General features: G+C 37.0%; 1 protein-coding gene across 4 annotated transcripts in view; it reads right to left on the bottom strand.

The window, feature by feature from the left end:
• Positions 1–17,058, bottom strand: part of POSH (SH3 domain containing ring finger posh) — a 248,230-nt gene that overhangs the window by 122,827 nt on the left and 108,345 nt on the right. For all 4 annotated transcript variants that reach the window (XM_081737938.1, XM_081737939.1, XM_081737940.1 and 1 more), the window contains exon 3: positions 6,418–6,479. In XM_081737938.1, coding sequence (XP_081594064.1) covers positions 6,418–6,479 — 62 coding nt within the window. The remainder of the gene's footprint in view (positions 1–6,417; positions 6,480–17,058) is intronic.

Below are 17,058 nucleotides of genomic sequence, written 5' to 3'. Positions count from 1 at the left end.
ACGCGTCCCTCTCGTCCCCCTCCTTCCCCCCACCAGAGACCGTGATATTTTGTAACGTAAAAGCTACACACAAAAAAAAAAAAAAAACCTAGTAGAATAGTTTGAACCAAGTCATTTGTTCGGAAACGGTTGGGTAAATGGAAAACTCGATGAACACGTATCCCATCATTTTCAAGGGCACACTTTTTGGGATAAAAGAGTTTGCTCTAGGTTCCCCACAGGGTCCCAGACGGTGTCCAACTCAAAAGTTTCAAATGGCAAGGAAGTTAAGTAGAACATCGTTTGAAAGCTGTTGTAAAATGGAAGAAAATGGAGCAAATCTAAACAACAACCCTGTGCAAAATGGCGGCGGGTCAAAATGTAAACAAAAACTTCATTAAATGTCCACGGCCACCCATATAAATCGGACGAAAACAGTGAGACAAATTTGAAAACAGGAAAGGATGTGTGGCATTACTTTCAAAGTAGAACAATTTAAGTTAAATCGTCTTGTCTCAGGGCCCTCAGGGTCCCAGGTGCGGTCCAACCAAAAATTTTCAAATGGCAAGGGGGATTAAATAGTACATCGTTTGAAAGCTGTTGTTAAATGAAAGAAGATGGAGCAAGTTTCGACTCTCGACAACAGCCCTGTGCAAAATGGCGGCGGGTCAAAATGTAAACAAAAGTTTAATTAAAAAATCTACGGCCACCTTGAGTCCAAGAGGGCCGCTTAAAACCTGTCGAAAGGATACGCATACAAAACTGCTGAAACAAGGAAAACCAAATTTGGCATAAATGTTGATCAGTAGGTGATGAACAGATGCGAAATGTCCAAAAACGCATCTCGAGATCAAAATGCCGCACTATGTATCAAACGCATGTCCAGTTCAAACCACCAGCGTTGGAAGAGCGGAATGTGGTATTTACGCTTATGGTCAATAGTAGATATCAACAAAATATCGAAAGTATCATCTGTAATAAAATATGGCTGCCAGTATGAAAAATGAGTTTGTATATAAATATGTTATTTCTTGGAATATTGTGACCAAACCAACGAAGTTTGACGCAGCGCTCGATGTACTGAAATGATTTACAAGTGGTTTGGTACTACTCACCAATTTTGTAAATGAACTGTTTTTGTATATTTGGTATTGTTTGAAATATTGCAATCAAACCAACGAACGGCATACAAATGTAACCATCACGAATACGTTATAATAAATGTCCCAACCTGACTGGTGCAGCAAGTCCTTTATGTATGAACTACGTATGATAAAATAAGAAAAATATCCAAAGGTATTCAACTTTTGTTTAGCAATATGAATATGAGGTTAGAGTTGTGTGTTCATCGCATATTCGTTACATTCATGTAAATGATATCGAGAGAACCGTGACGAAAGTGCATTAGGAAAAAAAAAAATGCGTTGCTACGGAATGAAATAATAGTTGAAGTGAATCGAAATTCAATTATTCTTTAGTCTTCCTATTGTTTCTAAATACATAATAGAGAAAAATTGAGATTTAAATTTTGACTGTTATGAATGACATAGGTTTTAAGCTGCCATCTTGGATTCAAGGTGGCCATAGACTTTTCAATTAAGTTTGTGTTTATAGTTTGACCCGCCGCCACTTTGCACAGGATTGTCGTAGAGTCGAGACTTGCTCTATTTTCTTTCATTTTAAACAACTTTCAAATGATGTGCTACTTAACCCCCTTGTCATTTCAAACTTTTAGTTGGGCCCCACCTGGGACCCTGCGGCAAACATTTTTTATTATCCCAAAAAGAGTGCTCTTGAAACTGATGGGATACGTGTTTGCCGGGCTTTCCAGTTACTCAGTCGTTTCAAACTATTCTGCCAGCTTTGTAGCTTTTATATTACAAAATATGTCGTAAATCACGATATTCCGCCCGGTGGCACGTATAACTTTAGGATTCGTCTAGTTATAGCATATCAAATAAAAACACAATTGTCTCGTTCGGATCTACGGAGCCACTTCGTAACCCTCCCTTGTGAGTAGTATAGTGGTGGAATCACAAAACGTTAGTCGAGAATCGAGATGGCATCATGCACGAATGAGGAGCGTGTGTTGGTGAACACGCTGTGATCCGCTGTTTCACAAGGCCATGTCGGTAAAGGAAATTCACGAGGACATAGGCTACATTAAGGAACGATGATACGTCATATGCAATGATCGAAAATGGGTTCGTCTTTCACCACCACAATGCGCCGTGTAACACAAACCACATCATCTTTGAACAAATTCACGATTGTAGCTTCCGATTGTTAGCACACTCACCCTACGCACAGGGCTTCGCGTCCCCTGACTACCAACTGTTCCTCGCACTGCAAAATTTAAGGGACATTTCAGTAGTGATGATGCTGTAATGGAGGCTGTGTGCCTGACGTGAGGACCAAAATGAATCCTTTTCTCGTCAGGGACTGGCAACACTAGGGCACAGCTGAGAGAAGTGCTTCACACTCCAGGGAGGCTCAAGACTTAACAAACATCCTTTATACGTATAGGAGTAGTAAGTGTTGTACTGCTCACTCAACACTCAACGATAGTACGTCAGACGATGGTACGTCAGATCAGATATTTATGTATCTTTACTAGTTAGATGCTTTTCATATGATTCAATAATGAGAATACAATTTGTGCTTTTAAAAATGGTGTCCTCATACTCACATATGTTAAATTAGGCTTAGTATTCACATAAATATGTAAAGTGTGAATGTCAAGCACAAACGTTAAGTGTAAATGAAAATCGTACATTTTAACATTGGCTGTGCCATATTTCGTGTAACACTTTCCTTTCACCCACAATATGATGATATACTGATGGATTTCTAGTGACACTACAGATTTTTGGCGATGCACTGCTAAATGATGCAAAACTTCAAAAGCTAGGTCAAATTATACAAAAATAACCATTCCTTATAAGGAAGTTAATTTTTTTGCAGTATTTTTTTAAAGTGAAAATAACGTAGAAAACCAACCAAAGGCTGATTACTGACCGAGATTTATTTCACAACGTATTTTAAAAGACTGATGACAGAATTAAAAATTATTTGTATAATACTCAAATACTTATTGTTTACTACCCTACGCACTGACCTAGTGGCTAGCGCACGCGCTCTTAGTGTACGTGGTTCCGGATTCTATTCCCGGTGAGAGCACTCAACGAATTAAAGTCGTTCGGATTCCACCATAGAGTGTACGCCAATGATGATTCTTCCGGGGGGGATTTAGATACACTGGGGTTGAAAAGTATCACTACGAAATTACAGGGGATCCACATTGAGTACAATAGGAGATTTATATTCGGGGGGAATCCCCCAAGTCACCTCTTGAAATAATCAATGTGTACGCTCACATTTTATATAGTTTCGTTAATGACATGGACGCTAAATTTTAATACACAAGAATAATATTGCTTACAAAAATGGCCGCAACCAAAGAGGCTACGAGCCCTGCCCCCAAAATGTTCCATTATGTGCTATATGATACAAATAGTACAACTTAGATACTTGTAAGAGATAATTATTTTAAATTTATTTTATTCTCTAAGAATATACAAGATGAAGAAATGCAAAATGCAGATAGGAAACAAGTGACAGAGAACACACATTTGGTCAGCGAAAGTTTCTTGGTAATTCTTTAATGAGACCATAGACAAAATGTTGTCAAAGAAACTGAATGAAGTAATCGTAGAGGGATAGAGCGAAACACATACGGATTTCTTTAAAAAGGCCACCTCAGGAAGAATACAAAACAGGTGCCAAAACATGCCAATTCCAACTGAAGTTATGACGTCCTTTATGTCCGGGTAAAAGTCTTTTTTAATTTTTTTTAAATGTCTATTCTTGTTATTATCATCATCATCGTAGGTAGCTACAGTGGAGGGATACAATGAGAATTATGATTACTAAACATACAATATACGTATGACAGCGAGTAATCAGTGAGCTGTTTGGAATCTTTTAATACCTTGGCCCTACTAACATATTTATACCCTTCTCCGAAACTTTTGTTTCTGGCTGCGGACCTGCTTACAGTGTTAACAATTACAAGAATCTTCAAGCATGGTACTCCACTCATTGGCAGGATATTAATTTCTTGATTTTGACGTAAGAATTGCAATCTTTAATGTTCACCACCTGCTATCTATCTATTTCTCTTCTACCCTTATCCTAATAAAATATTCTTTTCAAGGGCCGCTGTGGTTGAATGGTAGTTAGACCGTTCACTTCTTGTGTGTGGGGCCCCTGGTTCAATCCCAGCTCTCGCCAAGTGAATTCTGTAGTAGAGAAATACCGTGTACGTTGAGTTTTCTGGGGATCCCCGTTTCTACGCACTTCTTCCCACCATTCCTAACCACCTACCTTAGCCTCGGTATATAATCGCAGGATGTTTATAAAAAAAAATCAAGTTATTCTAATCAGTTTCTTCTCTTTCTAAATGTCTGCAACACATACCTCGAAGCCCGTACACAACTAGGCCCAAGAAAATTTTGCGCCCATTCCTCTTATTTATACAGACCTAAGCAATATGACTACGTCAGCAGCGCCGTAACTTGAGACTTTTTCTGGGAATATAAACATTAATATTTGGGCCCCCTTAGAAAAAATATTAAGTAGGTCCGCAGAAAAATATCAAATTTTAGCCTCTCTAGGATATAAAACCTTACCAGTGGCGTAGCAGCTGCCCCCAGAGTGCGGGGGGGCGAGGTATAGGGGGCCACGAAGTCTTGCGATCAATAAAGATTTAAAGAAATAGAACTTCAACCTTACTTCTGTCGGCTTTACAACTAGGGCCCCTTCTCTATACTTTGCGAGGGGGCCCGCAAAAGTGTGCTACGCCACTGAACCTTACGTATACTTATTACTTCTGGATCGCAATTTTACTGAAGTACGGACTAACTAACTAACTCTATGGCTTATGGAACCCGGAGGTTCAATGCCGCGTTCACAAAAGCTCTCCACTGACTTCTATCCTTAGCTAACTGCATCCAGTTTCTACTTTGGATTCCAATCTCTGCGAAATCCATCTTAATATTGTCCTCCCATCTGCGCCTAGGTCTTCCTAATGGTCGTTTTCCGATTCGTCTTCCAGTCAAGACTTTAAAAGCGTTTCTACTTTCTTCCATTCTAGCTACATGACCTGCCCACCTAAGCCTCCTAGACTTGACGACTCTAACAATGTCGGGTAAACCGTATAAATTATGTAGTTCCTCGTTATGAAGTTTCCGCCATTCCCCATTCCCGTTCCTCTTGGGTCCGAATATTCGTCTCAGGATCTTGTTCTCAAATACCTTCAGTCTATGTTCTTCCCTTAGAGTAAGTGACCATGTTTCGCAGCCATACAAAACAACAGACATGAAGTAGGGACTAGATTACATTTTAGGGATACACATTTTGGTCAGATGATGGGACAACATCAGCACTTTACATTGTTTTTAGTTCATTTGGAAATGGTATAGAGGGCCCATTCCATGCTTCATGAGTAAAATTGAGGAATAATATCTGACACAGCTTAAACCGTTAAGAAATATGTATTATTTCTGGGGGCTCTAGTAGTAGGCATTTTACTGAAATGGATCAAGTTAACTTTCATTTCATTTCAGATTCTTTTAAAGAGTGTTGTGAGCCTATTCTACGCTACAGTCGGTATACGTTCATATTCACGTTGTATCATATGGAGTAAGTTTTGTCATAAAGTAGGCCCCAATCGAACGGCGAGAGCTTAAATGGGCTTTCAGCTTTTCCTCTCCCAGCTTAAGTTACGTCACTGCTCATCAGCTTACATTGAGCAACCAGAATGGGCGGGTAGCATGGGCGCCCCAAGGTGGGGGGAGCACGGGGTCGGGCACCATCTGGCTCACGAAAATGTATAATGTATATTTCTGAATTTCTTAAGATTTTCTTAACACAAATTTAAAGAAAAAAAAATACCAAACAATATAGCAGCCAGGGAGATGGCCCCCTATATTTTTTTCTTCGGCCGCCCCTGGCGGGTAGTAACCAGAAAACAAGGCCATATTTTGATATGAACACTGTTTTCAGACCCTTAAATTTCTCGCGAACAGCTTCTTTTTTACCGCATACCATACTTCAATCTCGATTTTTTAAATATATTCCCTGGAACTTTACCACCTTGGGCCCAGGCCCCTGTGGCCCGTGCATAAATATGATACTGAAATTACCTGAACAGTGTTAGAAGTTGGTTGGAGATCAGAACACCTCTTTGGGCTGAGCCGGAGGACACAGTTATGTACGTCTTTCAGTTGTTAAAAATTTAATGAAGAAAATGAACCAGACCGGGAAGGAAGATATCAACGTTAACATCCTCCAAAAGTTGATAGAGGTAATCTAAGATATGATATCACAGTTTTAAGTGTTTTAAAAAATAATGAAAAAAAAAAAAAAAAAACTTACCCTGGTTCTCTTGACTGATAATTGTACAACGCCTTGGCACATGGTTGAGATGGTGGTATAACCTGAAAAAATAATTAATATCCATTACCATGTAGTATTACAAACGGAAAGAGACATTAGTAAATAACACATTGTAATCATTAATAATAACAAGCTGAGGTAAACCGAACTCATAAGGAGACTTACGGAAGTGTAACTCGCCGATTTGAATGAAACTTTGCATACTTGTAGAACATCGAAAAATAATCTACACGTATTTTTATATTTCGGCATTGGTGCCGGTTTAAGGGTAGAAATCACCCTTTGAACGTTAGGGATAGTCTCCAAGTACAGACAGAAATAAATCATTTAATGGAGAAAACATACTGCCAGGGGAGAGGAGTAGGACAGCTGATTCAGAAAATGACGTCAAAATTACGAAATTCAAAATTGATCCAATATAGTGATTACAAATACGAAAAAAAAAAAAAAAAACTTCTGGTTTGAAATACTCTGCAGTTAGCCAAGAACGGTCATGGCTAGCAGGTGTTACTGCGAGAATATTGCAGAAGATATATTCAAATGGAGCACCAAATACACTATTTAAAACTAATTATAGTTTTCAGTTAAATTCACTATTCTAAAATGACAATAAAATGATACTTTTGGTGTGCCAAATGAGGAAAATAGTTACCTTAAGTTCACAACGATCTGTCCTTCACTGTGCAGAGGTAATTAGAATAAAATGCGTCAGGGGCGCATTCATAGGGGAGTCTATCGGGTCCGGACCACTCCAAAACTTCCCAACTCTACATACATTTGTACATTTTCTCAATAACACTACACCTGTTTAACAGGGAAATGATTGATGTAGCATGGAAACTTAATCTTACATTTCATTTGTACTCTTTCTCTTATAAAAACAATCTAGTTCTTTCTTTTAATATAGGTGAAGTATTTTACAATTACTTATCGTCTTTTCGGGTGCATAATACCCGTTCAATACTACATACACGCAGTGGGTTTCCAAACCTTTGATCCCTCCCAGCAAAAATTTCTGGGTACGCGCCTGAAATGCATTCTTCATCATTATTATTATTATTATTATTATTATTATTATTATTATTATTATTATTATTATTATTATTATTATTATTATTATTATTATTATTCCATTTTAAAGAAACTACGGCGCTCCCGAAAGATCAAATTTATTTGGTCAAATAATGTATACGCGTAAAAGCCAAGTGATAGGTGAATGTACACTCTATCCAGAATTTCTCACTTACAAATTCAAAGTATTTTTAGAAATGCTGCGAAAAGAAGTAAGACAGGTTCTTGAATACTGTAATCATTGGGCCCATTGACGCAACCATCCTTACGATGCTGGAATTCAAGATCTACCTCTAAAAATTCTTCATGCTTGCTCAGTACACGGCACGTTCTTAGAATAGTTGAACTGCTTACGAAATATCCTGTTACAAAGAGTCGGAAAAAACAGGAATAAAACCCACTACTAATATCCATAAATTGAAGTACGTTCCTTGAATGTTACGGCCTTCCTTAGTATGCAAGAAATACAAAGTAATATTTGCTGATTCCGGTGATGATGATGCTAAAGTGCATTAAAAAAAAAAAAAAGTTTCAAAGCTAGTGAAAGTAAGATCCACACATTTTACATTCTATCACACCGAAGTGTGATTTCGCTATGTCTATGTGTATGTCTATTCTAATGCAACAATTAAGCACATCTAATTTCTTACAAACAGAAAATACAGACATGACACTCGCGACTCCGTAATATTATAAAGAGCACAATTAAGGTTTCTTACAAGAACTCTTAGGTTCATCGAGGCAGAAACGAACGTCTGTTAGCAGACCCTGTAAGTGCCAAACCAATAAGGTTACTTTCAAGACAAGAATTGAGGCTATCTCGTCTTGAATAGGCATCGTGAAATTTAATAGTGTCTCTGTGTAAGTGTGTATTTCTATTGGAAAAGCTGCCTCATCTCGTGGGTAGAGCTGACTCGTCGTCGTCGTGTATCTTGTGAGGGGATTTTGACTCGTTTCCTGAGAAATACAACAAATAAACCACATTATGTTATTGTTATTATTACTCATTACCTTACTATTCAATTCTGTAATATCTTCCCATGAATCCCATCTCTTTCCAACCTACTTTCTCAGAAGCTTTGCAATCAGTGATAACAGATGGGGAAGCAAGGAGGCAAGGTGTTCCTGGTCGATATGCCTATCTCCCTGTTCCCCTGCCATGTAATGTAGGTCATGTAATACAAAGCTATCCTTCTCGGAACACCAAAAATTAGCTGATCTTCCGCTTGCCTCCCCAAGAAATTAAATTTGCTGTCACTGTTCTCGACTAATACGTTATGCACTCCGCGCATATTTCAGATTCTGGGGCGACATGTTTCTATGTATCTTGGGTGGCTTGACTAATCTCACACATTATATTCGATGACAAGAGTATGTTTAGAATTTATTAAATTACGAATCATGTCACGGGCTGGATAGAACCTTTTTGGGAGCCGCGTCTGGCCCATGGAATGTAGTTTGTGGGTGCATCCTAGGCATCTCTGGTCTAGAATGCAAGAGTATGTTCATCCGGCTCTGAATATACTAAATTTTCATGGAAACAAAAGCGAATGGGCCAGACTAATTACAAGTACTTTGATCCATTTACTTACGCTCATGTCTACGTTGAATTAATTATTGGATTCGTGAATTTAAGTTCATATATTTTCATCATTTTTAATAAGTTCTATTTACTCTGCAGAACACATATACATACATACATACGTACATACACTCCGACGCACACACAGGGAGAGAAATTCGTTCCCATTAACGTAATAACGTTATCTCATTCATAGCACTTCGCTGAATCATATGATTTATACATAACCTTTTGACACCATGCTACGAACGTATTTGCGAAATAATTCATTAAAAAGTCAGCACGTTTTACGATGCAGTGACGTCTCTTAGAGACTAATGAATGGCAAGCTACAGATAACCTCTGTGTAACTTTTCCTAACGACATCAGAATTATTACATGACGCTGTAAGTCAAAGAATATAGTCATAACATTCATACTTGGTTTATCTGAAATGCAGTTTTAATTACTGTTAATGCATATACCTACCAAGAAATGTAAGAAGTTCTAGCAGTTTTTCTACAGTAAAAGAAAATGAAATCTTTCAGTTTAACGTCGTACGTAAACCAAGTGAATGGTGATGGAAGAACTGGTGGAATGAGAATACGGGAGGAAATGTGAGTTCCTCGGGAAAAAAATCACGCATACGATATTGTCCACAAACTTACTGGGCTGGGGATTGAACCAGGGACCTCACGTACCAGAGGTAAGCGCTCTACCAGTAAGCCACCGTGCCCTTTCACAGTAAAAGAAAACGAAATAAACTATTGTTGTCAACCTTTTTAAGTCCTGGACAGTGGCGTATTTAGGGGGCTTCGGGGGGATTAAGCCCCCCCCGAAATCTTACTTACTATAGTAAAGTATATGAAATATCTTGCAGAATTTTCACATTTTCAGGCAAAGCCCCCCCCCCGAAACAAAATCGTAAATATGCCACTGGTCCTGAACCTACTTGAAAAGGATACTTAATTTCAAAGAAATTACAAAATAGGAAGCCCATTATTACTTAGTTATATTATGAATGAAATTCAAAACGTATTTCTCTTCTAATGTCACTCAATTGTACAAATCAACAAACTAGAGAGAGAGAGTATTATCACTGTAATACATACATTTTAAAATTTAACAAAATATTCTAGTTATAATGTTCAAGTTTTTTGAAACGTATTCTCCTGCAGCAATAATAATAATAATAATAATAATAATAATAATAAATAATAATAATAATAATAATAATAAAGTTGGACTTTCTTACAACTGCACTAAAGGGACCTAAAGAAAATGGCGTCGTTATCAATGAATATTATCTGTAACTGAGGTATAAAATATCGGTATCAGGCATCGAAGGTTGAGAATGATTAAATATTTGACAACTTGATTCAACCAATTACAGATATATTTTTCTTTTTTTAAAATTATATACGTACGAGCTTGATGCAATTTGTCAATGTCGTACTAAACAAGGTATAAAACGATTTACGTTTATGAATTAGTTGGTCCCGCTGCATATTTGACGCAATAGATGAGTGTCGCAGAAACCGATGTTGCGAGAACTGAATTCAATTCATCCCAATAATAAACGGCAAACATGTCATTCTGCGCATCATGCTAATCCTTATAACAAGCAATCACGCTAATAAAAATCGCTGCCTGCGCTATCAGGCGTTTAATCACGCTAATAAATATCGCTGCCAGCGTTAACAGGAGTTTCATGACGCTAATAAATATCGCTCCCTGCGCTATCAGGCGTTTAACAACGCTAATGAAAATCACTGCCTGCGCTATCAGGCGTTTCATGACGCTAATAAATATCGCTGCCTGCTTAATCAGGTTATTAATGACGCCAATAAATATCGCTGCCTGAGCTATCAGGTGTTTAATCACGCTAATAAATATCGTTGTCTGTGCTTAGGCATTCAATCACGCTAATAGATGCCGCCTTCTACACTATTGGGTGTTAAACACTGCAGGCAATTTGCCAGTTTACAACTATTAGTAATAATAGTAACTTAATAAAAATAAAATCTGACCAATGCAAACACTTTTCGCGTTACAGTCTTGGTGGAGGAAGGAGAAATGTTAAGATGATTATGCGAATGGGAAAAAGATTTGAGAAAGTGACACAGATGTTACAACAGAAAGAAGAAGCTAAGATTGAAAAAAGAAAAGTAAATAAGTTAGTGGTAATAGGAAACATAGCACTAAAGTAGGTGAAAAATGCCTTAGTTTAGGAGATAATGTATTTGATAAAGGATATTGGTGAAACTGTAATACTTTATTAATAACTAGTGTCAATTATCCGCTTAAGAAAAATTAACAGTATTTTCCGTTAGTCAGTCACTTTATACTATTACTTAAGAGCCTGCCTTACTAAAAATAATGCAAAATTTACCATTTTTCTTTTGCTTGTTTATTCATAAGTGAAAGGAGATAATGACATGCAACTTACCACAATCATAGATAATGTTGTTCTACAACAGAAAATATGAACCTGAAGAATTTTCAGTGTTGCCATCCATAGACATTACAGTGTTGCCAGAATAACAATTTCCCTAAAATCTAAGTTAAGGCAGCGACAAGAGGAACGATCTCAACTGCATTTGGTTACGTATTGTGTTGTTTTGGTTTGCTGTGAACTACTTTTTAAATAGCATTATTATTTAGTTTTAATAACTGTATGTTAAAACTATTTTGTTTATTACAAACTAAATACAACTATTATTTAAAAAGTAGTTCACAGGAAACCAAAACAACATGATACGTAATCAAATGCAGTTGAGTTCGTTCCTCTAGTCGCTGCCTTAACTTAGATTTTAGGTGTACGCGCCTTTCGCGTGGGAGACCCGGGTTCGATTCCCGGCGGGAGCTCATGTGGTTCGGATTCCACGTTAATCAGTAGGTCCACGTCTCATATAGCCTCGCTGCTGAAAGGACGCTACTTAGATTTTAGGGAAATTGTTATTCTGGCAACACTGTAACTTCTATGGATGGCAACACTGAAAATTCTTCAGGTTCATATTTTCTGTTGTTGAATAACATTATCTATATGATTGTGGTAAGTTGCATTTTATTATGTTCTTTCACTTATGAAAAACAAGCAAAAGAAAAATTGTAAATTTTGTGTTATTTTTAGTAAGACAGGCTCTTAAGCACTGTCTGATATCGGTTATTTTCGATCAGTATTTTTTAAATCTTCCTTTCCCCAAGTTGCAGGCTGAATTTGGATTTACATGGCATCGGAACTGTCAGTAATCATCTCAACGACCACGGGAACTATGGATTCAACTCTAATATCGATCATTTTCCATCATTTTTAATTATCTCCTCCCCTACGTTGAATCGTCAAAATGAAATGATAAAATCTATCCGACGCTCGAACCTCATGTATGCTGAAAATTTGATCGAGATCGGTCGGGTGGTTCGAAAGTTATTAAGTCACAAACATAGCGACTTTCATTTTTATATATATATCTGAATAAAGGTTTGCTTTGGCCAGGTTATCTTTTAAATTACACGTAGTTCCAGACCTAAAATGAATAATGTGGCTTTTATTGCACAGTTTCGCCCATCATGAATGTGCGCACATTTATATTCCGCCACTACCGACTCCTTTCTGCAATAATCTTAATTTAGTCAGAGAGAAGCAACACAATCGTAGTAATGATAACATAATATAACTTATAAAAAGATCAAATGTAGCTAATATTTTGCTTGTGTTATGAACAGTTCAAGTCAGTTATAGATTTTGTAATGAAATATGAGGCAGGAGCCTCAAAGTAGAACATCATCCGTGAAGGTCTAAGATTATTGATTTCCCATAAATGGAACCAATTATTGCAATTTCTGATCCGCAGTTTCAGAACTGATCAGCGACTTTCCTCATTTAAGGCCTCCAAGAGGGAACAGCATGCACATCACTTTATTGTTCAACATAGCGAAGAAATGCAATAAATATAAAGCATTATGACTAGAGGCGCTATGATGCATCTTAATATTTCTTTCTTCATATATTATTATTATTATTATTATTATTATTATTATTATTATTATTATTATTATTATTAAATTAGAATATCCAATTACACTGCTAACTGTGTTGTGATTACATCTTTTTTCAATGCAAGCAACGTTTTGATCTTATTGAAACCTTTTTCGCTCTTTTGTGCATCGTATTTGTACGAGAGGTGTACTATAAAGGTAACCAAGAAAGTTCTATCGCTTTTTGTAGAGATCTGTGTTCTTGGCCCTCACACCGTGAGTTGAATGCGAATGAAGATAAGGCGAAGGTAAGTTGTTGGTTTTGATATATTAAACATTACTACCTAGTTGTGGCAGTTCCGTTATATCGTGAACTTGCATACAGATAGAAAGAACATGGGACCACTATAGAGCGTCATAAGGACGTGTATGACGCACGAGTTCAAACTGGGGTCAAACGTCGCTGCAGCGGGGCGGAGGATATGCAAGACCTTTTGGTGAGGGTGTCATGACCCTCCTGTATGAGAGTTTTTGGTCCATTCTAGCGCTAACTTTGAGCATATTCAAATGATCCTGCAGAATTGCGCGAATAGACTCTTCATCAATGCCCACAATGTTTGCTACCATTCCAATGCTGAACCTGCGACCTTTTTTGGACAACGTTAGCCACACTTTTTTTTTTTTTTTAAATATTTTCCTCTGTTTTTGCTGCTGCTGCTGTTCTTGTTGCAAAGCACGACCCGATCTTTCATCATTATTATTCTCGCGTCCCTAACTGAAACGTTTGTACCAATCAAACACTTGTGTACGTGACAATCGTATTATCACCACACACACTCTGCAACAGTTTTCATACACTTGGTGATTTCTTTAATTTCAAAAGGAATTTCAAGTAATGCGCTGCTCAATATTTACATTTGTCATTCCTCCGGCAATACGATTGCCTTCTATCTGTTTCTTCAATCGCTGCTCACAGACTAAACCCAACTGAAAACGGCAACTCATGCGTATAATTCTTTTATCGAAGATTCAAGGTTGTTCTGTGAGCATGCGCTCCCCACTGCTCAACGTATACTACTAACAGGCTTGCCAGTTCCGTTATTTTGTTTAATTAGTCAAGCCTCGTATATTTTTAATATTTACAAATTAATTTCAAGTACAGCACATTTATTTTGACGAAGAAAGAATGTTAAAAGAACTAAAGGAGGAATCAATAAAATCAAATAATTAACTCTTTAGGAATTGCTATCCTTCTTTCTTTAGAAACGCAAAAACAATTGAGGCTCTAAAAGCCGTGCAGGGGTATGATTGAGTAATAAATGACTTATCTAACAAATTAAACGCAATGCATCGCAAATTATAACTATAGAACACCGGTTCTCTTCGTCCAGAGTTTGTTTATATACGGTACCATATCCGTTCTCAACAGAACGATCAGTTGTTGATTTGCCACGCTCGTTCCATCTCCAGTTCATTTCGAAGAAAAGAAAACTTCTCAATATAAATAACTTGGCTAAAAACAAAGAAAGAATAGTAGAAAGTTTCAGGGCTCGCCAGTGGCGAATACATTACACTTGGCAAGTCAAGTCCGATGAGTCAAAAACGTGAATTCAAGAATAAATAACAGATGTCACTCTTTTTTATTTGTAAGACGCATGCCAATAAACCAAATAAAAACATATATTGATATGTTTACTATGTCGCCAAGTTATTTTGGTTTTATTTGTATAATCACTGACTGCAAAATGGTCTGGCTAGTTGTTTTTTTTTTTTTTTTTTTTTTTTTTTTTTTTTTTTTGCGAGTATTGCAAGCAAGATTTTTCAAGTCCTGTTTATTATTTACATACTGAAGAAGATAAAACTCAAAGATCAATCTGCACTACCTCCTACTACAATGAACTCGATACTCTTACTTTAGTTTTTTTTAATCGATTTGTAGTAAGGAAAAAAGAAAATTACAAAAGTAAAACAAAAAAGTCCACCTCGATTTCACATCGATTTCAATTGCGTGCCGTTTCCCACAATTGTGTTTTTTTCTTTCATAGTGGCACCGTTATCATCTGCCACTTCCCGATTTCTTTGTCCTTTCGTTACGAGTGCAGTTAGATTTTTTCTTTGTTTCTGCACACTTTGTGAAATGTTCATGTCAATATTGCTACCGTGCTATTTACAAACAGAAAATGTCCACATTACTTAGAGAATTCCACACTGTAATTTCTATGAATCACATTAAGAATACGTGAATTCTCCTATCTACAGATCTAACAAGCTAGCAATTCGTTATCTAACGAAGGAAAATAGTGGATTCTTGAGACTAGATATAACAATGTACATATGTAAAATTCTTAACTCGTCCCCGATAAATAAATCCCAAATTAAAACAATTTTCATTTTGACAAACTACGCACGTGTCAAGACGTAAGCACAAGTTATAGTTCCCAGTACGGCTATGAGATTTTCCTGAATGATCAAATTATCGCAAGATAAGCGAGAACCCAAATCATACTTTCCTACGCTTGCCATACAATTTTAAGATTGCGTGAAATAAAATATTTGTTTTACGTTCCACGATTATGCCGGTTAGGCTAAAGGAGACGGTGATGATGAGAAATGAATGCAATGGTGGAATGAAGAAAGTGAGAGAAAACGGGAGAACCCCAAGAAAATCCACGCACATGATGTTTGTCCACCATAAGGTCCACTTGTCGCGAGCTGGGATTGAACCAGGTGAACGCTTCACCACTGCGCCACAGCAGCCCCCTTCAGATTGAGTGAATTGATAATATCAATATACAGTATAACCCGAAATATCCAAACTCCACTCAACCGGATAGCCGAATATTTGGTCCAAGATCGGGAAAGAGAAAATTAAGACCAAAAAAATAAAGTAAATAAATAAAATTAAACTAGACTTCTGGTTTAACAGCCCCCAGGGGGCCACAGCCTACTAGCTGGCTTGTGGCACTTATGCCTTAAGGAATGATGTGTTATCATCATATTGGCTCCCCTTATCTTTAGTGCTTGTTTTGTAGACCAAATAAACAAACTTTTTGAAAAGCGAACTGTATGTATTCGTTTGTACAAATACAATTTCTTGAAAATTTCTGTCTAAACCAAAGTTGAAAACTGCATATTTAATTTGAATTTTCTGTATTATTTTTTTAACTGCATGTAGTAAAAATTTTATTTTCAGCATACATTAAGATCTACCTTTTTACTAGACATCTGAATTTCTGCATATCCGGACTCTGTCGAGTTTAACCTGGGCAAGTCGAGTTTCACTTTAATTTGTTTTGTTTACACTAACTTTTTTCCTAACTTGAGGACACGGTGGTTCAGTAGTAGAGCGTTCACCTCTGGTGCGTGGGGTCCCTGGTTCGATCCCTGCCCGCACCATGTGAACTCTGTGGTGGACAAACACCGTGTGCGTGGGTTTTCTCGGGATTCTCCCGTTTTTCCTCCACTTCATTCATTCCACCATTCCATTTATTTCATCATCGCCGTCTTCTTTAGCCTAGAACGTAAAACTCAATTTCACTTTCATTTTTATTCTGACTTGAAAGTATAAAGATGTAACTGAAAAGCTCTTGATAATATTATATATATCCGAGAAATACCAATTTTGTAAGACCACATAATAATATGTCTATTTTATATAGAGTTCTAAAAGGGCAAATGAACACCCCAACACTTTAGAACGCAACTATATGCTCCAGTTTTGAAAAATCACTCCTACGACGTACAATCTGAACGTCAATTCTACAATGATTTCCGATACTGTGACTGCTACAAACAATTCTTCCTAATAGTCAAAATACACTTCCTGGTTTCAACAACCACCTTTTGGCTGAACTAAACGCTGCATCATAAAAACAGAGAAACATTAAAGAAAGAAATTAAAAAAAAAAAAAAAGATTTAATCACAAAGTGGAACCAGTTAGTATAGCATACTGGAAGTAATCTCTCAAGCATAAAAACTTCTTTACACCTGTGTTGTAACAAGATTCAAA

The sequence above is a fragment of the Thermobia domestica genome, chromosome 14 (genome assembly GCF_964235325.1).
Source record: "Thermobia domestica chromosome 14, izTheDome1.hap1.1, whole genome shotgun sequence".
NCBI classification, from domain to species: domain Eukaryota; kingdom Metazoa; phylum Arthropoda; class Insecta; order Zygentoma; family Lepismatidae; genus Thermobia; species Thermobia domestica.
The sequence above is the reverse complement of the archived record's forward strand: the minus strand, read 5'-3'. Positions and strand labels throughout refer to the sequence as shown.